Here is a 24491-nt window from a genome sequence, read left to right on the forward strand (position 1 = left end):
GGAGGAAATACATCGACTCACTGGCCCTGGAACGTCTCGGGATCCCCCAGGAGGAAGTCACTAATGTTGCTCTGGAGAGGGAAGTCTGGATCTCTCTGGTGGAGCTGTTGCCCCCGCGACCCGACAACGGATAAGCGGTTGAAGATGGATGGATTGGTGAAGAAATCTGTGGGGAAACCCTGTGTTTATATATAAACGCTCCACGTTGTTCTTTACCGTTTCTAGGAAGCGCGGGCGGCCCCCCAAAGCCGAGGAGGCCTCGGTCGCCCCCGAGAAGAAGGCCAGGCGGAAGAAGAAGGACGGTGAGACGAGCGAAGAGGCGTCTGAGTCAGGAGCGGTCCCGCCGCCCCCCGGGGGCGAGGCCAAGGCCAAGGCGGGCGGGGCCAAGCGGGGACGTCCTGCCAAGGTTAGGTTCAGTGTTGACTGATGCTATGACTATATGTGACCACATTTGACTGAGGGGCTGCCATCGCGCAAAGTCCAGCTTTTCACCAGAGGAGAAAAACTTTTGTTTTTGTTAATTGCACAGGCAGACTCTTCACATAACTAGAGCATGTCTGAAATAAGTGTCAGAGCTGTACATATGTACAAATAAATTCTTAAACATGTAGCTAGGTGTAATGTTAGAGAACACAGAAGACATGTACATATGAAATAAATGCTTAAACATGTAGCTATAGGTGTAATGTTAGAGACCACAGAAGACATGTAAATATGAAATAAATGCTTAAACCTGTAGCTAGGTGTAATGTTAGAGTCCACAGAAGTGAACCTTTCAAAGCCTGTTTTCTCAACTCGCTGTTTCTCTGCAAGACATTACTCTATAAGCCATATCTCCAAAACTGGTGGGTCAAACTGAACAACCAATATGTCAATTTGAAGCTATGATTCCCTGCTTTCATATGACATGAAAAAACGGAAATTAAAAAGAATCCAATGGCAGTCCCTCAGTCGAATTTAGTCACATATGTTCCTCGACTACCTTTGAAAACTAAGCTGAGACTAAATATATTGACAATTTCGTCAACAAATAAAAACTAGGCTAAAATGTCAGGAAGGAACTAGTGGACAAGAGATCCAGTACAACTCATTTTACACTTGGTTGCATGCTGAAAATAGCAGATCGGTTATTTTCAGCAAGTGTAAAAATCGGTCATTAGTTAAGACGGCATCAAGGCCCGCCAAAATAAAATGTAAGTCGACTAAATCAACTGTAGATTTTGTCGACTATTTTCACATGGGGGTCGGCGGCCAATTACATAATTTTGGTGGTCCTTGAAATTAAAATGTTTGAGAACGACTGTCTTTAGAAGACATCTGTAGAACCGTCCTTGGGTCTAAATGTATTAACTAGCCTGAGCTAACGTGTTAGGTTTCTGGTCTAGAGGGGCGGGTCGCGGCTCAGATTTGCGCACGCCCTGATTGGATCTCATCGATCTGTCCGTCACCCCCGGCCCCTCCTCTCCTCTCCCCCTAGTGCAGCTCTACGTCACATCATTTGGAGCGACGCCCACCCGGAAGGGCAAACTGTGGAATGCACTTCCCATTGCAGTCAGAACTGCAGCATCACTCCCAATCTTCCGCCGTAGCCTGAAAACCCACCTTTTCAGACTCCATCATGGCCCATAGCACTTACCCTAACCCCTTACATAGCATTTCTGTTGGCTTAGATAGCATTTGACACAGACTTATAGCATGTTATGTAGACAGCACTATAATTGTATTGTATATAGTCATAGCACGCCATAGTACATATGTATAGCATAGTAGTGAATATGTATAGTTTATTATGTATAGTGTATGTATAGTTTCATCATATAGATATTCCACTGTTACCTTCTTATCTTACGCATGTTTCATGATAAATGCTTTTATGTGATGTATTCCCATGCTTTTGTTCTTGCCTAAATGTAAGTCGCTCTGGATTAAGAGCGTCTGCTAAATGCCTAAATTGTAAATTGTAAATTGTAAGGGTTGACTCCCACTTTTAGACCAGAGCAGCCAATGCGTTCCTCCAGGCTTTCAATTTTTGCACCAACAAAAATGAAAGCCTGGTACTGAGGCTAGTATTAACCCACAGCTCCCCCTACAGGCGGTGGCAGCAGCGACATCCTCTGACAAGGAGGCTCCCGAGAGCGCCGCGGTAGCGCCCCCTCCAGGCGAGACCAAGAAGGCAGCGGCGGCCGCGGCGGGCAGCAAGGCGGCGGCGGCGGCGGCCGTCCCCCCGCGCCTCATCCACTGTCCCGACTGCAAGGAGGGCTTCCCCGGAGCCGCGGCGCTCCGCGCCCACAAGAAGGAGAAGCACCCGCCGCCCCGCAAGCCCCACCCCTGCGGAGAGTGCGAGGAGTCCTTCCTGCGCCCGGAGCAGCTGGAGGCGCACCGGGCGCGGGCGCACACGGCCGGCCGCTTCCCCTGCCCCGCCTGCGGGAAGAGCTTTGGCCGCGAGCGCACGCTGAAGGCCCACCAGCTGAGCAGCCACCCCGACGACGGCGCCGACGACGACGGGGACAAGAGCCAACAAGACAGCCAAAACGTCAAGAGATAATTCACACGGTGGTTCCACCCCTTTTTAGGTTGTGTTTTTTTGTGTTGTTTTTATGTTGTTTTTTTTTAGTTTCAAATGGTCTGGAACGCCCGTTCGGACCACCGACCCACCGTCCCAACCAGGGACGGCTCCGTAACTCTGAAAGCCAAATTCCAAAACTCCCAAAATCTCAGCCACTCGCTCACTCGCTCTCGGTCACTTCCAGCATGGTGGTGTTACGGTGGAATTGGTGACCTGCTGAACTATGTGACCATCGCGTAGTAGACGACCACATCATGTCAGCGTCTGAATGCAAATCATTAGCAGAGTTCAACCTAGCGGTATTCAGGCCACTTATTTAACCCATTTAGTCCTGACGTCGTCGACATTTAAACACACAGTTTTCTGAAATACCTCATAAACTTTCTATATGTCAGAGTTTGCTCAATATTTCATGTCAAGGACCACAACAATTATATGTAATTGGCCACCGAAAGTATGTTGTTCCAGGGACCACCTCCCCAGAAGCAAAAGATTTGAGTTAAAATGTTCACTCTGTAATACTAATGTAATAAGTTGCGTGAAGTCCACAGGATGGTCGCATATTTCGGCAGGTCACAATTTTCACCATAATTTGCCATGCTGGAGTGCGAAAGTGTGAGTGAGTGAGAGTGGCAGAGATGTTGGGTGTTGGAATTTGGCTGTAGAGTGTACTGTACAGTACAGTACAGTAGTCTGTAGAACTGTACTGTACACTTTGTACACACTCCCTAAGAGTTACAGACCCGTTTAGAGGCTCAATTTGGACCGCTGGTGGTCCCCCCGGCCGGGCCCAGATGTTGAGAAACGTATGATTTGGATTTTTTCTTTTTAGTCAGGGATCGTTTTATTTTTTAAACTAGGTTTTTGATTTTTGAAATCGGAAACAGAGTTTGGAACCTTTTTATCATTTCTCCTTTTTTTTTACTTTTTTTTTTGTTGAGAATGAAACATGGCATTTTAGCAGGATGTTTTGATTACGAGTTAAGAGTATGTTTTATTATTAACTGCACAGCTTTGCCTATTTTGTTTTTGGTTCTGGGCTGTTATTCAGATGTTAAAAAAAAACGGACATCAACAAATTGACTGACTAACCAAAAGTCGCTATAACCTCCTCCCCCCCCCCCCCCCCCCCCAAACTGTTATATACCTGTGTCGTAATCGACATTACCTTTGTATAAAAAAAAAACCCTGTTTGATTAATTCTTCAATTTATTTTAGAAGTTAACGTGTGACAATGTGTGTGATAAGACTTTTACATTGCTAAACGTATGTCATTAAATGTGTTTATTGATTGTTTTTTTTAGGTTTTTTTTCCAATACGATTATTAAAAAAATATCTTCTACCCAAAACAAATTGCATAAAAGCGGGCAGCGTACTTACTGCGGAAACGATGTTTGGCAAAGTCCTAAAAGAACAAAAATGAATTGTTTTTTTTGCATATTTTATTATTCCATTCTTAATGGGCGGGATGTCGACTTGATAACAACTGTAAACGCTCAAACCCAAACCATGTCGAGCATAAGATGTCTTTTTTTTCCCCCGCGGAGAAAAGCACCTCTTTTTAGGCAAGACGGGAGAACAGAGCGCTTGGTTATCGAGGCCCACTTTAAGCCTAATTCATGCTTTGGTCGCGAGAATAGCAGGCCTGCAAGATCACGAGGCGACGCGTCCTCGCGACACGTCGTGATCTTCACGATGGGATGTCCTCTGAGCATGAATGGGGCTTTAAGTTTCTGTTTTAAAGCTACTACATTTTTAACCCATTTGGGCCTGACGTCGAAATTAAACTTAAATTCTGACGTTTTTCTGAAATACCTCATGTTTCTGTCATGTTTCATGCTCAAAGTTATGTAATTGGCCTCGTCACCCCCCCCCCCCCCCCAAGCAAAGATTTGAGTTAAAAACGTTAAAAAATATATATTCCAAATTTGCGCCACAACAATTTCACGACTTTTCAAAAATAGCAGACCTACAAGCTCGTAGTGTGCCACTCTGTGGCGCCCTATGAGCTTGTAGATCTGCTATTTTTCAATAGCTAAATTATAACAATGTTTAAAACACAAATAAATGGGTTAAATACCATGTAGTGACACTGAGCTGGAATGCCTAGTAGACCCACGCCTGCTGTTTCATAAAATATAGCTTCTGGTTCTTGATAGTGGTGTATTCTTTTTTTACACTATATTTTGATTGAGTTAATTGTCTAAATTAAGTTTCTAAAAAAAGAAGGTAAAAAAAGGATCAAAAAAAGTCGATCAGCCCTTTTTTTTTACGCTTCAGATTCACAGAAACAAAAAAAAATGTTCGGGCCTATCGTGGACATACAAATGTTTCCGACGCAAAATCTAGGAGTGTTCTTAAAACTTTTGTTAGTCTCATATTATAATTTTTTGTATGTGTTGGAATAATTTCATGTTTGTTTGACGCCATAGAGGCCTGTAAGGAAACCTGTACTACATAACAAGTGTTCTTATTCACTGATTGGACCGTTCTTTTTGTTTTATCCTGTCTGAACACTGCAACAACCCTCTGTCATGTCATAATAAAAAAGGCTCTCCTCGCGGAGACGCACAGGAACGGCTGAGTCGTCCTGGTGGTGTCGACACGTCAGTTTTACAGTAGGCCAGAACATAGAAATATATCAGTTTACAGTATAGGCCAGAACTTTCATTTTTTAATATGCACTTTGTGCTCTTCTCTCTCTATCTTTTAACTGCAATGATGAGCCTGCACAACCAATTAAGTTCACCCACGTTAGCCTACTTGTAATGTGATGTGACAATACATATTGATTCTGATTCATAAAGGGGTATTTCACTTTCAAACACATTTTGGGTCATTTTTTACCATTCATTTTGAGGTTGGGAGGGGGGGGGGGGAAGAAAAACAAAGGTATTTATTAAATATAGTATTTTATAGAATGAAATATTTCAAAACGTTATTTATGTATTCTTCTCCGTTCTCCACAGAATCAAATGTGTTATGGTCATGAATCACCAGGATCCTGGATATATGGTTGATCCAGGCTTAGCCTATAATAATTGTTTTTTTTGGGGGGGGGGAAATTGAATTGGAAGTAAACGATGGGACCAGAAAATGTCCGTCACTTCTGCGTTCTGAATACCCAAGCTGTTCCCCCATAGCAACACAATGCACACCAGCTATACATACCAGTCCATAACAACGGAATGCACCCAAGCCGTTCCCTAGCAACGAACCCAAACTGTTCCCTAACGATACATACAATTCCACTGATAAGTGTATACTTAACTGTATGCCCTACAAAGATATTAAATTAATTGCATTTTTATAGCGCTTTTCCCAGTGCTTTACGTAATGGTTCATTCATTGGGAGGTGAAGTGGCGAACAGTCGACGCCAGCGTCCTCACTTGCACTTCCCACACCGAGCTCACACCGACCGACTCATTGGAGGCAATGTAGGGTAACTAGGGATCAGTGTCTTGCCCAAGGACACTTCGCCTTGCGGACAGGAGGAGGAGGCGGGATTGGAACCACCAAGACCCAGGTATCATTGGACGACCAGCGACCTGCTCCTGAGCCACAGCCGCCCGTAAGATACAGTGTAGAAAGAAACAAAATACGGATAAAAATAAACACATTTTAAAGTGTTCCTAGACTAATGGGTTCATAATATTGTACATCTGTTCATGAGGTAATTGTGTATCACGGTCACCCCTATAAATCATTGATTGATTGATTGATTTATTGATTGATCGATTGAAAACAATAAGCGATTTGACCTCTGAGAGAAATAAACAAAATAGTCAAACAAATGTATAAGTTCCTGTTCTGCACTTTGGCTTTGTAAAGGCTGGGCAGTATATATCATTTTGTCAACTTTCAAAACACCAAGTTTAATTTAAAGGTATCATTCATTCATTCATTCATTCAGTCACTTTTAATTATATATAGGCCTATTCACTTTTCTTTAAATTGGAAGATGTACGATGATAAGAGGCCGCCCTTCACAATACATTACACACTTCACATGGGTGTGATTTGTTTTAGTTTTTTTTAGTTTTGATATTTACACCGCCGTCTCCGCGTCGCCAGGGCGGCGCTGTTGGGAGGGCCAAGCAAGGCAGAGCAGAGCAGAGGGGCCCCTCTTGTCCTCTCCTCTGCGTTGTGTTTTGACACGGGGAGAGGAGAGAGAGCAGGCAGAGCGGGACGAGCTCTACCAACACACACACACACACACACACACACACTGCCCTGAAGCGTCTCTTCTCTACGTTGTAAGTTACCCTTCTCTAACTGTCTTCCTTAGCTTTAGCAGCTAGCTAGCCTAGCGGCATGGCTAGTGTTGTTATTAAAGTATATAAAGACAGACAGACAGATATCACCTTGCTCTGTGCCTGCACAATGAGGCAGTTAGCATCCAAGCCTCCATTGTTGTGCCTGCCTGTCTCTATTGCTCCAGGCTGTGTCCAGGCTGCTTCCTTATCCTCTACCCTGTAGCTCTGATCTGTTCCTTCTGCAGCAAAATAAAACAACCACCTCCCTGCTCCTCTCTTATTGAAGCTTCTCTTCTGTCCTCCTCCTCTACGGGTGTAAAGTTACCTTTCTAACTCACTGTCTCCTTAGCTTAGCAGCAGCTAGCCTAGCAGCATGGCTATAGTGTTGTTGTTGTTGTGGTTTGTAACTAAAGTAAAGCTTTTTTTTTTATTGATTGAAATATGTATTAACAGTTTCACAGTACATTTCAAGCACAACTTAATACAAAGACTGTTAACTGTTAAAGTGGACGACCCGATAATGCATTACACTTGTGTACAAGAGGGTCCACCTTGTTCAAAAAATAAAAGCCACAGATATCACCTTGCTCTGTCTTGTCTGTCTGTCTGTCCGTCTTCCTTCTCCTGGCTGTCTGTCTCTGTCTTCTCCTGGCTGCCTGTCTGCCTGTCTTCTCCTGTCTGTCTGTCTGTCTGTCTGTCTGTCTGTCTCTGCCATCTGATCTCTGTCTGTCTCTGTCTTTATGTCTCTCTCTGTCTGTCTCTATGTCTCTCAATTCAATTTCAATTACAAAAGGCTTTATTGGCATGATAAATATGTTTTACATTGCCAAAGCGTACATACAACAAAACAAAAGTCAACAAACATCCCAACAATAATGAACAACAAGCAATACAGTTAACAATGAAAATAAATTAACAAACATAAACATAACAGCAACTTAATGACCCTGTTCAGACAGATATACCTGTCTCTTCTGTCCACTGGCTGTCCTAGCCCCTCTCGGGACCCTACATAAAGCTTTTCTGAAATTTTGATGAGTTTTATGTTGGGTCCCTGGTCAGACCTATATTTTCGTATGGAAATTCCAGTACGCGGAAGTAGAAATTCTCTCTAAAATAGGATCTGCGCCAAGTGACGGCATTTTTTTACTTGAGTTATTCTGAATTCGGGAACTTTACGTACCTATACATCCCGCTGCGAATATCTCCTGTGGCGCGGAAGCCGTTAAGTATTTTTAATCCATGTTTGACCGATTTGGTCGCTTTATTTCTTCTTGTTTGTTTACCGTTTATTTTACCGCCTCCCGGTGTGCGGTTGGCTTGTGCGGCTACGTCCCTGCCTCTGATCTGCTGTGTCATAGCTATAGCGCCACTAGCTAGCCAGATAGGCGGTACAATGAGGTGTCAATAAACAAGGAAGGAAGAGAAGAATCCAAGCGTCCAAATCGGGCAAACATATATTAAAAATACTTAACGGCTTCCGCTAGGGCTGGGCGATATGACAAAATCTCATATCACGATATAGAATTTATTTTATCACGATAACGATATACTCACGATATAGCATATTTTTTACGATACCTATTTTTTTATCTAAAAGAATTGATTTTTGTTCAGGTCGAGTACTTTACTGTACTTGGGCTGTACTGTACTGTACTGTACTGTACTGTACTGTACTGTACTGTACTGTACTGTACAAGCTCTCCTCCCTGGCCTCTGTCTGTGTTAGGCTGCACAACAGTGACACTTGGTGGTGACAATAGTTATGCTATTTCGTGCTCGGTTACAGGGACAGGGACACACATAGCTGTCTATAATGGTTGCACCACTCAAAAAACAATTAAATTCACATTATCCAGTCTACTTATATGAATATAATACTGATGCCCTTCCCATGCACAGACAGGCCCAAAGCAAGTACAAAAATATTACAAAATAAAATGTATATAATAATAATTAGAGGCTGAACTCAATTGTTCAGCCTCTGTAGACATTTTTAAAGCACAGCTCAAGACCCACTTCTACAACATTGCTTTTAATTGATCTTTTATTTTTTGTTATTCATGTCCTCACTGTATTGCATCACTGCTTGTTTTTTAATGTCGTTGCCTTGCTTTTCTTTTTTTCTCCATTGCTCTGTAAAGCACTTTGAGAGCTGCATTTCATGTCATGAAAGGTGCTATACAAATAAAGTTTTATTAGTATTATTAATAATAATTATTATTATGACAATTAAAAAGAAAAAAGAAAGAAATAAGACGTTGCCATTCAGACAGAAGTACAGGCCTGTGTCTGCATTAAATTGGCTTAAGGAAAAAATAAATATCTCATGTCACAGTTTGTCACTACAGTTGTTTCAGTTCATTTAAGCTCTGTATAGGGAATCAACATGTTCTGTTGTAGTTATAGTTTAGTTTGTTAAAGACGTTGGGCAGCTTAACGATGTTTAATTGACTACAGGCGATAGAGTGAGAGAGAGTGAGAGAGAACGCGATCTTGTCGTCAACTCTCCATGCCCACAGCTGTGCGTATATTATGGGAGTCTGGGACGAGTGGGGCTTTTTCTTTTCCTTTTTTTTTGATGATCACAACAAAGTCAGCGTCTTGTGTTGTTGTTGTAAGCTGTTGCTGAATTAAGGACTTTTCAAATGGAATAATTTATTTGGAACAATAAAACAAGACAGACGCAGCACAGGAGGACTGCACAGGTAAGAGGAACGTCTTCGTCTTGGAAGAAGTTTGCAGTGCACCCGACGACGGACAAGCTTATTGTTCAACTGTGTAAAACATGCGTGGCTCACGCAATTTATCAATTTGACCCAACATGAAACCTGCATTTATAACAGTGAATGACCGGTTACTTTAGGGCGCGTTCGGAAATAGCGCACTAGGCGCACTGTGCAATGCAAACTGATAGATGAGTTCGCTCCGGTGTGGTATTTCCGAACGTGCCCCTTACACCGCTCTGAATCTCGTCAGCCATCATCATCATCTCCCTCTTTTAGGTGCAAGCACCACCTCGGCTTGTGTTGTGGTCGTGTATATAATAGAGAAGACATCCGAAAGGTGTTGGCTCACTGTTTTCAGTGCGCGCGGTGGGCTGCTGGGCATGCCGTATATAAGCGCTGTGACGTAAAATACTGCCGTAAAGCGAAACGGCGATATAAGCGATATAGCTTTTTTTTCGTGATAGACATTTTCTATCGAAAATACGATATATATCGTCATATCGCCCAGCCCTAGCTTCCGCGCCACAGGAGATATTCGCAGCGGGATGTATGGGTACTTATACTTTACATATTCAGAAAGCCTCACACTGAAAAATATCGTCAAAGAGCGCGGGGAGCCGCTAAACATGTTGTTTATGTTTAAAAATGGGTGCATACCAGGTGGCATGGTAGTAGTGCAACAGGACCCAATGCTATCTGGGTCGTCAAAATGTCAGAAACTTCAGTAGCATTTGGGTTCTGCTTGGAGGGCTATGGCTGTCCCTCAGTTGATGACAACTCCACACGTATTTTGCTGCCAAAACTGTGCATTTGGACTGTTCTCCCAGAACATATTGGAGTGATGAGTTATTAATGGTGGATTCAAATTCTTTATATATATATTTAAATTTAGGGAAGAATGATTCTCTGATGTCTTTATACTTGTCGCATTGTAACACATAATGTAGCTCTGTCTCCACCTCCCCTTGAGAGCAGAGTGAACACAGTCTGTCTTCTCTAGGCAGCCAGTTCTGTTTGTGTCTGGCTGTTTCTATTGAGTCTGTACATAGTCAACATCTTCCTCAGTTTTGGATCAGTAACAGTGGTCAGGTAGTTTGCCAATGTGTATTCTCGGTTGAGGGTCAAATGGCATTCTAATTTACTTTGGGTTTTTGTTGTGTTTTTCCATTATGTGATATAATGTTCTTGTTGCATTTTGATAATTTGGTTAGTGGAGGTTGTTTTAGTCAGGGGAGGGGTGGTGGGGGTAAGACTCAGGACCAGCTGACTGAGGGGACTCCTACTCATGTTTTAAGGCCTGGTGATGGTAGGAGGTGGGGTCACTATTTTGAAGGTGCTTATGGAATTTTAATGCTCTTTTCTGGATGTTAATTAGGAGAGGGAATTGGCCAAGTTCCGCTCTGCATGCATTATTTTGAGTTTTATTAATATATATTTACAAAATTCTGTGTGAATAGTCTCAATTGGATGTTTGTCCCAATTAGAAAATTCCTGATTTGCCAGGGGACCCCATACTTCACTACCATACAGGGCAATTGGTTCAATAATGTATTTAAAAATCTTCAGCCAATGGGGCACGGTGGCACAGTTGGTAGTGTGTCGCCTCACAGCTAGAAGGTCCTGGGTTCAATTCCCGCTCGGGACGCTGTGGGTGCTGGCGGCGTGTTTCCTCCTCCGCGTCATCAGTGCCCATACCCGAAGGCGGGGCGCCTGATGGAGGGGAAAACAACTGGTTGGAATAACGTGTTCCTTCCACGCGCTACGTCCAACCAGGGAAACTCCCCCCTGTCAGGTGTAAAGGAGCAACTTGGACACTCAGGCATGAAGGAAGCATGAGTTCAAGTCCGTTGCTCTCCCCTTGTCCCCCATATATGGGGACTAGGTTGGTCTCCCCTTGTCCCCCATATATGGGGACTAGGTTGGTCTCCCCTTGTCCCCCATATATGGGGACTAGGTTGGTGGAGGGTGTGTAGAGCCCAGGATCACATTAGATGATTGATACAGGGGTGAAAAAAATGGGTTACAAAAATCGTGGGATAAAAAATATAAAAAGAAAAAAGAATCTTCAGCCAAATTCGAATTGGAATGTTAATTTTGATAGATTTTCTAATCATATGGAAAGCCCTTCTTGCCTTTTCCCTCAGGTCATTCACAGCCATGTTAAAATTCCCTGTGGAACTATTTTTTAACCCCAGGTATGTGTATGTGTGTGTGTTCTATGTTGGTACAGCGAAGTAAAAATGGGTATCTGCCTCCCTGACATCTGCACCGTCTCTCTGTCTCTCTCTGTCTCTGTCTCTGTCTCTGTCTCTGTCTCTGTCTCTGTCTCTGTCTCTGTCTCTGTCTCTGTCTCTCTCTCTCTCTCTCTCTCTCTCTCTCTCTCTCTCTCTCTCTCTCTCTCTCTCTGTGTCTCTATCTCTGTCTCTCTCTCTCTCTCCCTCTCTCTCTCTCCCTCTCTCTCTCTCTCTCTCTCTCTCTCTCTCTGTGTCTCTATGTCTCTCTCCCCCTCAGCGTCATGGCGTCTGAGGAGTACACCATAGACATCCAGCTGACGGAGCTGGGCTTCCCCAACATCATGCTGGCGTCGTCGGACACCTCCTCCCCCCCGTCGTCCCCCAGCCCCCCTCCTCCTCCTCAGTCCGCCGACGAGGAGTCCCCCCGCGGGGGGGGCGGGGGGGGCATCCAGATCTCCATGGTCCGCGGCGGGTTCGTCACTCCCCTGGCGGTGGCGTCCTCGCAGAGAGGCGGAGCCACGCGCTCGCTGCTCAGCGGTAAGGAGACTCAGAGGCGCTGTTGTTGTTTTCGTCAACTAAAAACTAAGACGAAAAATGAATGTTCGTCGACTACCTTTTTTTCACTGACGGAAACTAAATGGAAACTAAATGAAAACTAAGCTACGATGACTAAAACTGAGACTAAATGTACTGACAATTTCGTCGACAAATAAAAACTAGACTAAAATGTTAGGAAGGGACTAGTGGACGAGAGATCCAGTAGAAGTCATTTTACACTTGGTTGCAACGCGTCACGAGCTTGTAGATCAGCTATTTTCAGCAAGTGTAAAAACACTCATTACGACGGCATCAAGACCCGCCAAAATACATTCTAGTCGACTAAATCAACTGTAGATTTAGTCGACTAAAATCCTATGATATTTAGTCGACTAAAACTAGACTAACACTAAGACATTCCAGGTGACTAAAATGTGACAAAAAAACTAAATGAAGTTTCAGTCCGAGTGCCGCGCCACGAGCTTGTAGATCTGCTATTTATTTTTGAGAACTCGTGATTCGTGAAAATGTGGCGCGGATCTTTCAGAGCGAACGTCTTTAACCTGGCCAGCGTCTGGCCCTCCTGCAGCCCTGAAGCCCTGCAGCAGCACTGTCGCAAAACAAGGAAGGAAGGGAGTTGATCAAATAGAATCCATCTATCGGGCAGTGCTTCGTCTATTTCTCAGTTGACAAAAGAGTTGACAAAAGTGGACCCTTTTGGCCCGCGAGACGGCCCATTTTGGTCCGCGAGCCATGCTCGCGCCTCGCAGAGCCTCCTCCGTCCTCACGTCACGTGTTGACAAGGAAGTCTGTAAAAAGTCTGAAAAAGTCTGTTTTCACAGATAAGTAAGCCTGGGACCGAGGCTAAGCAGCTACAGTCAGATAAGTAAGCCTGGGACCGAGGCTAAGCAGCTACAGTCAGATAAGTAAGCCTGGGACCGAGGCTAAGCAGCTACAGTCAGATAAGTAAGCCTGGGACCGAGGCTAAGCAGCTACAGTCAGATAAGTAAGCCTGGGACCGAGGCTAAGCAGCTACAGTCAGATAAGTAAGCCTGGGACCGAGGCTAAGCAGCTACAGTCAGATAAGTAAGCCTGGGACCGAGGCTAAGCAGCTACAGTCAGATAAGTAAGCCTGGGACCGAGGCTAAGCAGCTACAGTCAGATAAGTAAGCCTGAGACCGAGGCTAAGTAGCTACAGTCAGATAAGTAAGCCTGGGACCGAGGCTAAGCAGCTACAGGCAGATAAGTAAGCCTGGGACCGAGGCTAAGCAGCTACAGTCAGATAAGTAAGCCTGGGACCGAGGCTAAGCAGCTACAGTCAGATAAGTAAGCCTGGGACCGAGGCTAAGTAGCTACAGTCAGATAAGTAAGCCTGGGACCGAGGCTAAGTAGCTACAGTCAGATAAGTAAGCCTGGGACCGAGGCTAAGCAGCTACAGTCAGATAAGTAAGCCTGGGACCGAGGCTAAGTAGCTACAGTCAGATAAGTAAGCCTGGGACCGAGGCTAAGTAGCTACAGTCAGATAAGTAAGCCTGGGACCGAGGCTAAGCAGCTACAGTCAGATAAGTAAGCCTGGGACCGAGGCTAAGTAGCTACAGTCAGATAAGTAAGCCTGGGACCGAGGCTAAGCAGCTACAGTCAGATAAGTAAGCCTGGGACCGAGGCTAAGTAGCTACAGTCAGATAAGTAAGCCTGGGACCGAGGCTAAGCAGCTACAGGCAGATAAGTAAGCCTGGGACCGAGGCTAAGCAGCTACAGTCAGATAAGTAAGCCTGGGACCGAGGCTAAGCAGCTACAGTCAGATAAGTAAGCCTGGGACCGAGGCTAAGCAGCTACAGTCAGATAAGTAAGCCTGGGACCGAGGCTAAGCAGCTACAGTCAGATAAGTAAGCCTGGGACCGAGGCTAAGCAGCTACAGTCAGATAAGTAAGCCTGGGACCGAGGCTAAGCAGCTACAGTCAGATAAGTAAGCCTGGGACCGAGGCTAAGCAGCTACAGTCAGATAAGTAAGCCTGGGACCGAGGCTAAGCAGCTACAGTCAGATAAGTAAGCCTGGGACCGAGGCTAAGCAGCTACAGTCAGATAAGTAAGCCTGGGACCGAGGCTAAGCAGCTACAGTCAGATAAGTAAGCCTGGGACCGAGGCTAAGCAGCTACAGTCAGATAAGTAAGCCTGGGACCGAGGCTAAGCAGCTACAGTCAGATAAGTAAGCCTGGGACCGAGGCTAAGCAGCTACAGTCAGATAAGTAAGCCTGGGACCGAGGCTAAGCAGCTACAGTCAGATAAGTAAGCCTGGGACTGAGGCTAAGCAGCTACAGTCAGATAAGTAAGCCTGGGACCGAGGCTAAGCAGCTACAGTCAGATAAGTAAGCCTGGGACCGAGGCTAAGCAGCTACAGTCAGATAAGTAAGCCTGGGACCGAGGCTAAGCAGCTACAGTCAGATAAGTAAGCCTGGGACCGAGGCTAAGCAGCTACAGTCAGATAAGTAAGCCTGGGACCGAGGCTAAGCAGCTACAGTCAGATAAGTAAGCCTGGGACCGAGGCTAAGCAGCTACAGTCATGCTGTCTAGCTTCTATCCGTCCCTGATTCCCTGCCACTACAACCTCTTCGGAGAGCATCTTCTCCAAAGCGGGATTTATTGTCTCTTTTCTGCACTAATATAAGTAGCCTTACGGTAACTAACTATAATATTGCACTCTCAGAGACAGAGCCGCTTTTTTGGTTGTGCGAACGCGCCTTGCGAGACGGTGATGTCTTTGAAATGGAACGGCTTTTACGTCTCTCTCTCTCTCTCTCTCTAAGCAATAGCAATTGTCTCTCTCTCCTTCTCTCTCTCTCAACGCATTTCTTTCTCTCTCTCTCTCTCTCTCTCTCTCTCTCTCTCTCTCTCTCTCAACTACCGGTATTTAATTACATATTTTCATTTTGCACCGATATTATAGGCCTACTGCCATGTCTTAATACAGTGTTCCTTTTTACAAATAAAATATGCACATTAAGAAGGTTGATCACAAAATTAGTGTGGTATAGACCGATTCACAGAGGGGTGCCCTGGGTGCGGCCATTACTGAGGTGTAATCCATGGAGCAGGTGCTCCGTAGGCCAGGTGTAGCTAATCAGTGCTGCTGCACTCAATGGTACACCTCAGTAATGGCCGCACCCAGGAAACCCTCTGTGAATCGGTCTATAGGCTATAGGCTACTTTGATGGGAATGAGATTAATAACACCTGCCTGCATGGGTGCTGTGCGAACAGTGAATAATTATATAGTTTCTTACCTTGGTTTGAAGAAAGAAGAATTAAATAAATCCAATAAATATAATCCAAGGTTTGTTTGTCTGGAGAATGGAGATCCAACACTATGTCATATTATTAAAGTAAGTAAAGAACTGGTCTGTGCTGCAGAGTGAGAAGCTGCTCCGCTCTGATAATTGATCTGACCTATATATATATTTGCGCAACTGACTGGCATGAGGTAGCCTATAGTAATTATACTTATTTGGCAGCACCTGCAATTCAGTAACATATACACATTTCAAAAGGCTTTCTTATGCTATTAATATTTTTTCTAATAAGGTTTGTCCTTATAGATAGAAATGTGATGACTTTTGTATAGTTTTGGATATTAACAAATTAATTATTAAAGCACAGGGCCTCGCATTTCTCCCAGGCAGCTATGATTGCGAGCCATGCGTGCGCCTCGCAGAAAGCACTCGTCTCGCTGCTGTCATAAAGCCTCGATTAAATGACGCTTTATTTCAGTTAATGTTACGGCAAGAGGAGAAGAAAAAAACAATCCGTTAGTTACTTCGTTTACACTTGACAGCGTGTGTTGTTTTGAATGGTAGCCAAACTGTTACTTTTATTAAGTATTTTTTTGTTCCATAGAGAGCCTAGAGGGTTTGATTGATTTAAGACAGGGGTACTCAACTGGCGGACCGCGGTCCACGACCGGACCGCGGTCCACGACCGGACCGCGGACCACCTCTCTGCGGACCCTAGGCAAAAAAAAGAAATCTCTCCAAGCTCAGGCCAGGCCAGCCACAGTCAATTTCAATTCAATTCAGGCAGTGTTGCTGCAGCACAACTACATTGTGTGTCTTATGTTAATGGAGGAAAGAAGTTAATAATATAAATAACATCAGATGGTACATTTCTCATGTGAAATTGCTGCAAAGGCCCCCAAAATGTCCCCCAAGGGCCCCCAAAATTCTGGCGCGCACTACGCGCGCGCGCAGTGTGATTTGGATTTGGAGTTCCACTCCGGGCCTGCACTCTGAACCCCATTATTGGTTGGGTGGAAGGGGATCTGATTTGTATAAGCTTGGCTTGACCATACTAAACGGGCATAGAGCCCCGCTCTCCGATAGACGCCGATGGACGCCGCGCATGGGACCGGACCTCGGTCTTATTCAAAAAAATATTTGTGGACCATTTCTAGTTGAGGACCCCTGATTTAACCCATTCTGAACGGGCACCCATTTTGGTGTTGGCATCATGTTATGCTTTAGCTATTGAAAAATAGCAGATCTACAAGCTCATATCGCGCCACCGAGTGGCGCGATACGAGCTTGTAGGTCTGCTATTTTTGAAAAATCAAAGACACTTTTAGAATCTGATCTCAGGTCAGAATGGGTTAATAATGAAACTGTCAGGATGTAATAGACATTTTTAGAATCTGATCTCAGGTCAGAATGGGTTAAGAGTTACGATCGGGTGGTGTTTCTTTTGGTGTTTTCACATCTTCAGTTTCAATCTGAAGAGAAGCAAAATGCCTTTCGTTTACAATGTCTGGATTATACATTCTTTTATTTGAGAGGTAATGCCTGTGTCAGGCAGTTTTATTTAATGTTGACTTGTTACGGTCGGATGTTTTATTATCGTAAGCCTAATTATTTGCGTGTCACTGCTTTCATGAACGCTGCTACAATTGGGCGAAAGCAACAGTTGTTGCTTATCGTTTAAAATAAATGAGACCAATCCAAGCATGCGTTTCTCTCTGCTATATCGTTGTTTAAGCCAAATTCATTGTGAGTCACTGCTGGCCGCGCATCGAAGTTGCGTTTCGAAGCGTCGACGATCGAAACAAATTCATTTCGAAGCGTCGATCATCAAAATGGTGATCGAAGGTCAGCCCTAGTGTGCACTCCTCGACTCATCTCATTCACGACAACAAACATGGCGGAGCTAGTCGCTAGGCTAATATGGTTTCTGCCTCGGGTTTGAGTAAATGGTGCGCTGTGACTGGCCAGTCGCTGTGATTGACAAACCCTTTTAGCAGTAGCTAGCAGTGACGTTACAATTTCCGACAATTATCTTTGCAGAGACGGCAAAAATCGTTTACATTCGATTCAGCCATAACAAATTAGATTTCGAAATAAACGGAGACTGCTAGTGTGGCAAGAAGATTTTGCTGCTGCTGCTGTGTGAAATGCATAGAGAGTTTGTACTACTGTGGGACAGGAGGAATGAGTAAGTAGGAACGGAACGTCTTTAGATGACGCCACTTTTTTGATATACGCTGATTGGCTGAAGGGGTTGTCCGTCAAGGTTACTCTCTCGCCCCACGGCTAAACAGCCACACAGGCGATTATGCCAGACTCTCCCCTCAGGCAGAATGCAAATCTGGCGAGGGGGGGAGGGGTTTACCCAGGCTAGCGCAGAATGGGTTAAAGCACCCTGCTCTCTTGTGTGTGATATGTCTAGTTAAAGCACCATTCTGTCACGACCCACAAGTATTTGCATGTTGCATGGATCTACAAGCTCGCGTTGTGATCTTGTAGATCGGTCGTTTGCCAAATGTTCCCACCCCCCCCCACCAAAATTGAGAAGCTGGGGGTTCAAGTGGTTAAACAAAAAGTGCCATGTTTAACTTTGAAGAACATCCTGATTATCGTGACTGTTGTTAATCGCAGAACGGTTCTCTTTGCCTCACTAATCCTGACATTGTGATCTTCGTCTGGTCCTCCTCTCTAGCCAACGGCCTGGAGCGCATAGCCAGAGTGCATCCTGGGAACGGACAGGAGCAGACCGCCACCGGACAGGTACGAGACCTTTTTGTTTGACGTGTGTGTTTAATGTCGGCGTGTCGGGTTGTGAGAATGAATGCAGTGATGCAGGGCGCCCCCCCCCCCCCCCCCCCCCCGCCATCAAACAAAGTGTTTGGTCAAACCACATGGACTTCCATTGGAAATGCATCGGAGCGGCCGCCAATTAACCCATTTTGGGGCGGGAACCCCTGTTCCCCTGAGAAATGGAATAGGTAGGGTTTTTTGTATTTAATTAATGCTACCGACGTTTGTGCACAGCAACACACTGAAAACAAAATGTTGCATTGTGGATTTGAGGTGACAGGCGCATTTTGATGTCAATCAATCAAGTCTTTAATTTTTTCAGTCTTTCATCTTTAATTCAAGTGGCAGATGCCAAGAATTGTCTTTTATATATTACATTTTAATATTCTTTAGGGGCATGTCATGTGATCTACCTGCACAGCCTTTGTGATCTACTGATATATCGCGATCTACCTTTTGGGCACCGCTGCTGTAGAATATATTTGCGAGTAGGGCTGTCCCCAACTAAGGATTTGTATAGTCGACTGATAGATGAATACATTTGCTGTTAGTCCCAAAGAATGGTATATAAAAATACAATATTTACAAAAATATACAAAAATATTGTATTATTCCACTAGGTCTGTGGGGGACATAAACACATTTGAACATTCTGACTGTTCAAATCTTTTTTCTTAACAACTGAGAGGCTTGTCATTAGCCAGATTGAGCACAGCAGGTGAGATTGAGATTCTGGAGTCTATCAGGCCAGCACACTGTGCGATTCAAGTCACAGGCAGTGGCACATTGCCACACAGGCAGACACACTCCAGATGCATATTGGAGATTTGAACAGTCAGAATGTTCAAATGTGTTTATGTCCCCCACAGACCTAGTGGAATAATACAATATTTTTGTATATTTTTGTAAATATTGTATTTTTATATACAATTTTTTGGGGCAATTTTTTTTTGCTCAGTCGACTAAGAGGTGGTCAGTCGACTGAGACCCGTTCCGATCGATTAGTCGACTATTCGACTAATCGAGGTCAGCCCTATTTGCGAGATTCTTTATCACAAACGTATCTAGGCTAAATACATGCATGTGATTCTTTATCACAAACGTATAGGCTAAATACATGCATGTGATTCTTTATCACAAACGTATCTAGGCTAAATACATGCATGTGATTCTTTATCACAAACGTATAGGCTAAATACATGCATGTGATTCTTTATCACAAACGTATAGGCTAAATACATGCATGTGATTCTTTATCACAAACGTATAGGCTAAATACATGCATGTGATTCTTTATCACAAACGTATAGGCTAAATACATGCATGTGATTCTTTATCACAAACGTATAGGCTAAATACATGCATGTGATTCTTTATCACAAACGTATAGGCTAAATACATGCATGTGAGGCAACGATTGAACATATGTTTTTATTAATATTCATTAACCCATTCTGACCTGAGATCAGTTTCTAAAAAGGTCTTCTACATCCTGACAGTTTTCCATTCTGACCTGAGATCAGTTTCTAAAAATGTCTTCTACATCCTGACAGTTTTCTGAAAATGCTATGTTTCTATGTCAGTCGTTCTTTGATTTTTCAAAAAATAGCAGATGTAGAAGACATTTTTAGAATCTGATCTCAGGTCAAAATGGGTTAACCTATTTTTTCATTCATCCATGCATTTAAAAATAATGTAACAAACGGTCCTTGTCAGGGAGGTGACAGCCTGCAGTCACCTATTTGATACAGTCTGTTCCTAGCGGAAATTCAGCAGCAGCGTTTTGACTGGTTTCTTGTAGTCAGTCAAAAGCATGGCTCCTCTAACCTGACGCTGCCAGATGGGGGCGGTATTGGGTAACCATGTTCCCCAACACAGCAATCATCTGGGATCTCTCAGGGAGTTGAGCTGACACAAATCCGTTCCGTACCGAACCAATCAGCGTGAGCTAAGGGCGGGATATGTGCGAAACCGGATGTGAAGCTATATAGACACGTCAATATGATTGGTTGTGTTTGCACGCCCACACGGTGATAGACAGACGGTCCCATCCAATCATCTACCAAGTATCTTGAAAAAAAGGAACAGCCCCGTCATCGAATTTGCTTCCGCGATCACAGATCCCAATAAGCTGTGAAACAAATTTGTGTAGCAAGCTTCTTGGATCTGGCAGCGTCAGGTTATGGCTCCTCCCCCATATCTTACAAGTATGATCGTACCCTACAAACCCTCCTCAGACACTCAGATCAGCCAACGCAGGGAAGCTGGAGGTACCTTCACTAAAACGCCGGGACAACAACGCTCCACACGTCCCAAACTCTTCTCCCTTCTGGCTCCAAAACTATGGAATGCTCGCCTTCCCATCACAATCGGAACTGCAGCCTCACTCCCAAATAACCCATTCTGACCGGGCACCCATTTTGGTGTCAGCATCATGTCATGCTTTAACTATTTAAAAATAGCAGATCTACAAGCTCATATCGCGCCACCGAGTGGCGCGATACGAGCTTGTAGGTCTGCTATTTTTGAAAAATCGAAGAGCGACTGACATTTTTAGAATCTGATCTCAGGTCAGAATGGGTTCATCAGACCAGTGTGTGTCCGGCGGAAACCTCGTATGAATCTGATCTCAGGTCAGAATGGGATAAGGTCCTAATTGAGAGACTGTCCCACGCTTTACGGGGGACATCTGGTCACCCTATTTCAGCTCCTCCTCAATCCATAAACTGAATAGAATACAGCTGCCAGGATTCTCACAAACACACCCCGCAGATCTCATATTACTCCCGTGCTTGCTGCACTCCATTGGTTGCCCGTCAAATCCAGGATCAATTTCAAAATTATCTTAATAACATATAAGGCATTACACGGACTGGCTCCACTTTACTCTTTCTCTGAACTACTGCATGCTAAGCCAAACACACGTTCTCTCAGGTCCTCCGAAAAAGGCCTTCTGTCTATTCCTAAAACTAGACTCAAAACCAAGGGTGACCGACCGTGCATTTGAAGTGGTCGCCCTACACTCTGTGGAATGCCCTGGCTACCCCTTGAGCTGAAGAATGCAGAGTCTGTCGACGGTTTTAAGAGATTGTTAAAAACGTATTTATTTCGTCATGATATATTTTTACTTGATTTATTTGCATCTCAATGTTTTACCTTCTATTGTTTGTTTCATGCCCTTGTTTTAACATGATTGTTTTACCTTGTTGTACAGCACTTTGTAACATTGTTTTGAAAGGTGCTCTATAAATAAAATGTACTTACTTACTTACTATTGTGGGGTCTTAGAGGCTAAATGTCATCAAAGATGTATGGAGGTCCACGGCTCAAATGGCCACTGAATAATGAAAAACCCGTGCTCTGCATGATCACAGTTCATGCTCACCCCCCCCCAATGGGGTTAACCCATTGAGACCTGAGACCACATTCTACAAAACGTCTTCTAAATCCTCACAGTTTTCTTAAAAAAAACCTATGTTTCTATGTCAGTGGTTCTCAAACGGTTTCATGTCAAGGTCAGGAGGCCCACAAATAGACAGTATATTCGGCCGCTGACCCCCAGACTTGGTGTGGAAGTGTCCTTGAGCAAGACTCTGGACCCCTGTTTGACCAGACTTGGTGTGGAAGTGTCCTTGAGCAAGACTCTGGAGCCCTGTTTGACCAGACTTGGTGTGGAAGTGTCCTTGAGCAAGACTCTGAACCACTGTTTGACCAGACTTGGTGTGGAAGTGTCCTTGAGCAAGACTCTGGACCCCTGTTTGCTCCTGATGAGCAGGTTGGCACCTTGCATGGGTACAATTTACAATGTAGACATTTAGCAGACGCTCTTAATCCAGAGCGATTTACATTAAGCAAGAACAAAAAAGCATGGGAATACATCACATAAAAAGCATTTATCATGAAACATGCGTAAGCTAAGAAAGTAACAGTGGAATATCTATATAATTAAACTATACATATAAACTATACATATATACTATACTATGCTATGTATACATATGTACTATGACGTGCTATGACTACATACAATGCAATTATAGTGCTGTCTACATAACATGCTATAAGTCTGTATCAGATGCTATCTAAGTAGGGTAAGTGCTATTGGCCATGATGGAGTCTGAAAAGGTGGGTTTTCAGCCTACTGGGTGAATGTAATGCGCAATCTATGTAAAATGCTTTGGATAAAAGCGCTATATAAATGCTCCATTTACCATTTTAATTACCAGTCAAACTCTAGTCAAACACACATACATTATTTTTCTGGCCATAGAGTACAAATTTCAAATGGTGCTACTGTTATCTCCTACAAATACTATTAACATTGAGTGACTGTGGTTTCTCCCGGGTGCGGTACTTTAGTTTAGACTAGTCATTGGTTAGACATGGGTTAAGGTTAGGTTTAGGTGTGCTGCCCCGTGGGAGGTTAGGGTTAGGGTGAGGGTTTGAGATAGGTTGTAGTTGACTAGTCTAAACCAAATACTGTCTAAACCATCTTAACCCATGTCTAACCAATGACTAGTCTAAGCTACTCCAGCAGTGAAATGCTAAATCATGTTAATTTAGGCCTGACGTCAAAAAAAAAAAAAAACGTTCGCTCTGAAAGAATATATATATACAAAGATTTGTGCCGCATTTTTACAAATTTTCAAAAATAGCAGTCCTACAAGCTCGTAGCGCGGCACTCGGTGGCGCGCTATTAGGGATGCACCGATCCGGCTTTTTGGCATTCGATACCGATTTCGATACATGGGGGTCCAGTATCTGCCGATACAGAGTACCGATCCGATACCCCCCACAAAGAAACGTATTACCTATTAAGCTGTATGCCTCACTGTGTGGAGTCTGGAATCATTATTTTGTGTAAGGCAACATCAAGGCTTGACTTAAACATTACTTTCCCAACTTTGTAAAACAAAATGTAACAAACACAGATATAAATGCACTGAATTATTTATTAAATAACTGTGCAACAATTAGACCAGGTTAATGTGTGCGCAGGCTAGCCTGGCTGCATTCCACATGTTATACTGTCAATACTACACTGCTGGCCCAGGCCGTAGCGTAACGGTCTGGGCACCGGACTGGTAATCCAGTCGCAGTGTGCCGCGGGTTCGACTCCCGGACCCGACACGGCCTTTACTGCATGTCATCCCCCCATCTCTCTCCCGTTTCCTGTCAGCCTACTGTCTGTCCCTAAAATCAATAAAAGGCGTAAGCCGCAAAAAATATATATAAAAAAAAAAAAAAAAAAAATACTACACTGCTGTGTCACAGAGGAGGTAGAGTTGTTTTCATACTGTAATTACACATAATTATCGGATCGGATCGGATAATGGATCGGCCACCGATCCGATACCCAATCTAGAATTTTAGCCTGGATCGGCGCCGATCTCCGATACGAGTATCGGATTGGTGCATCCCTACGCGCTATGAGCTTGTCGATCTGCTTTTTTCAATAACTAAAGCATAACATAATGCTTAAAGGACAACTTAAGTTTTTTCCAACCAAGGTTTATGTTTTAGGTTGTTATTAGAGAAACTAAAAGGTGAGTGTTAATTTTCTTTCATTTGCTGCTTTCTTTCGTTTTAGGGATTTTAGCTCTTTTTGACAGGGGGGCGGGGGCATTCGAGCATGGGGCTAAATATGTATTTTCTTACCAAATTTGATGGTGATTTATTGATTTATTATTTACTATAGTCCTAATAAACCCCAGGAAATTACATCTGGCCACAGAAGATCACATGATCTACTGAATGTGAAGGTAGCCTACTGGAGGAAGGCTTATACTGTGTGTATAGGCTCAATATGTCAGTTTGACACATTCAGTAGATCCTGTGATCTTTTGTGGCCAGATGTAATTTCTTGGGGTTTATTAGGACTATAGTAAATAATAAAAAAATAAATCGCCATAATATTTTGTAAAAAAAATACATATTTAGCCCCATGCTCGAATGCCCCCGCCCCCCTGTCAAAAACTGCTGGCCCAGGCCGTAGCGTAACGGTCTGGGCACCGGACTGGTGATCCAGTCGCAGTGTGCCGCGGGTTCGACTCCCGGACCCGACACGGCCTTTACCGCATGTCATCCCCCC

At 44.0% G+C, this 24491-nt stretch overlaps 1 protein-coding gene across 3 annotated transcripts in view; it reads left to right on the forward strand.

Moving 5' to 3' along the window:
• The window catches only part of znf576.2 (zinc finger protein 576, tandem duplicate 2), a 104702-nt gene extending 100800 nt beyond the window's left edge, over positions 1-3902 (forward strand). For all 3 annotated transcript variants that reach the window (XM_083760824.1, XM_083760823.1, XM_083760822.1), the window contains exons 6-7: positions 226-406; positions 2093-3902. In XM_083760824.1, the coding sequence (XP_083616950.1) occupies positions 226-406; positions 2093-2545 (634 nt within the window). In that variant the 3' untranslated portion in view covers positions 2546-3902. The remainder of the gene's footprint in view (positions 1-225; positions 407-2092) is intronic.
• The last annotated feature ends 20589 nt before the right edge of the window (positions 3903-24491 follow it).

This window comes from Protomyctophum parallelum (assembly GCF_964188405.1).
Source record: "Protomyctophum parallelum genome assembly, chromosome: 3".
Lineage (NCBI taxonomy): Eukaryota > Metazoa > Chordata > Actinopteri > Myctophiformes > Myctophidae > Protomyctophum > Protomyctophum parallelum.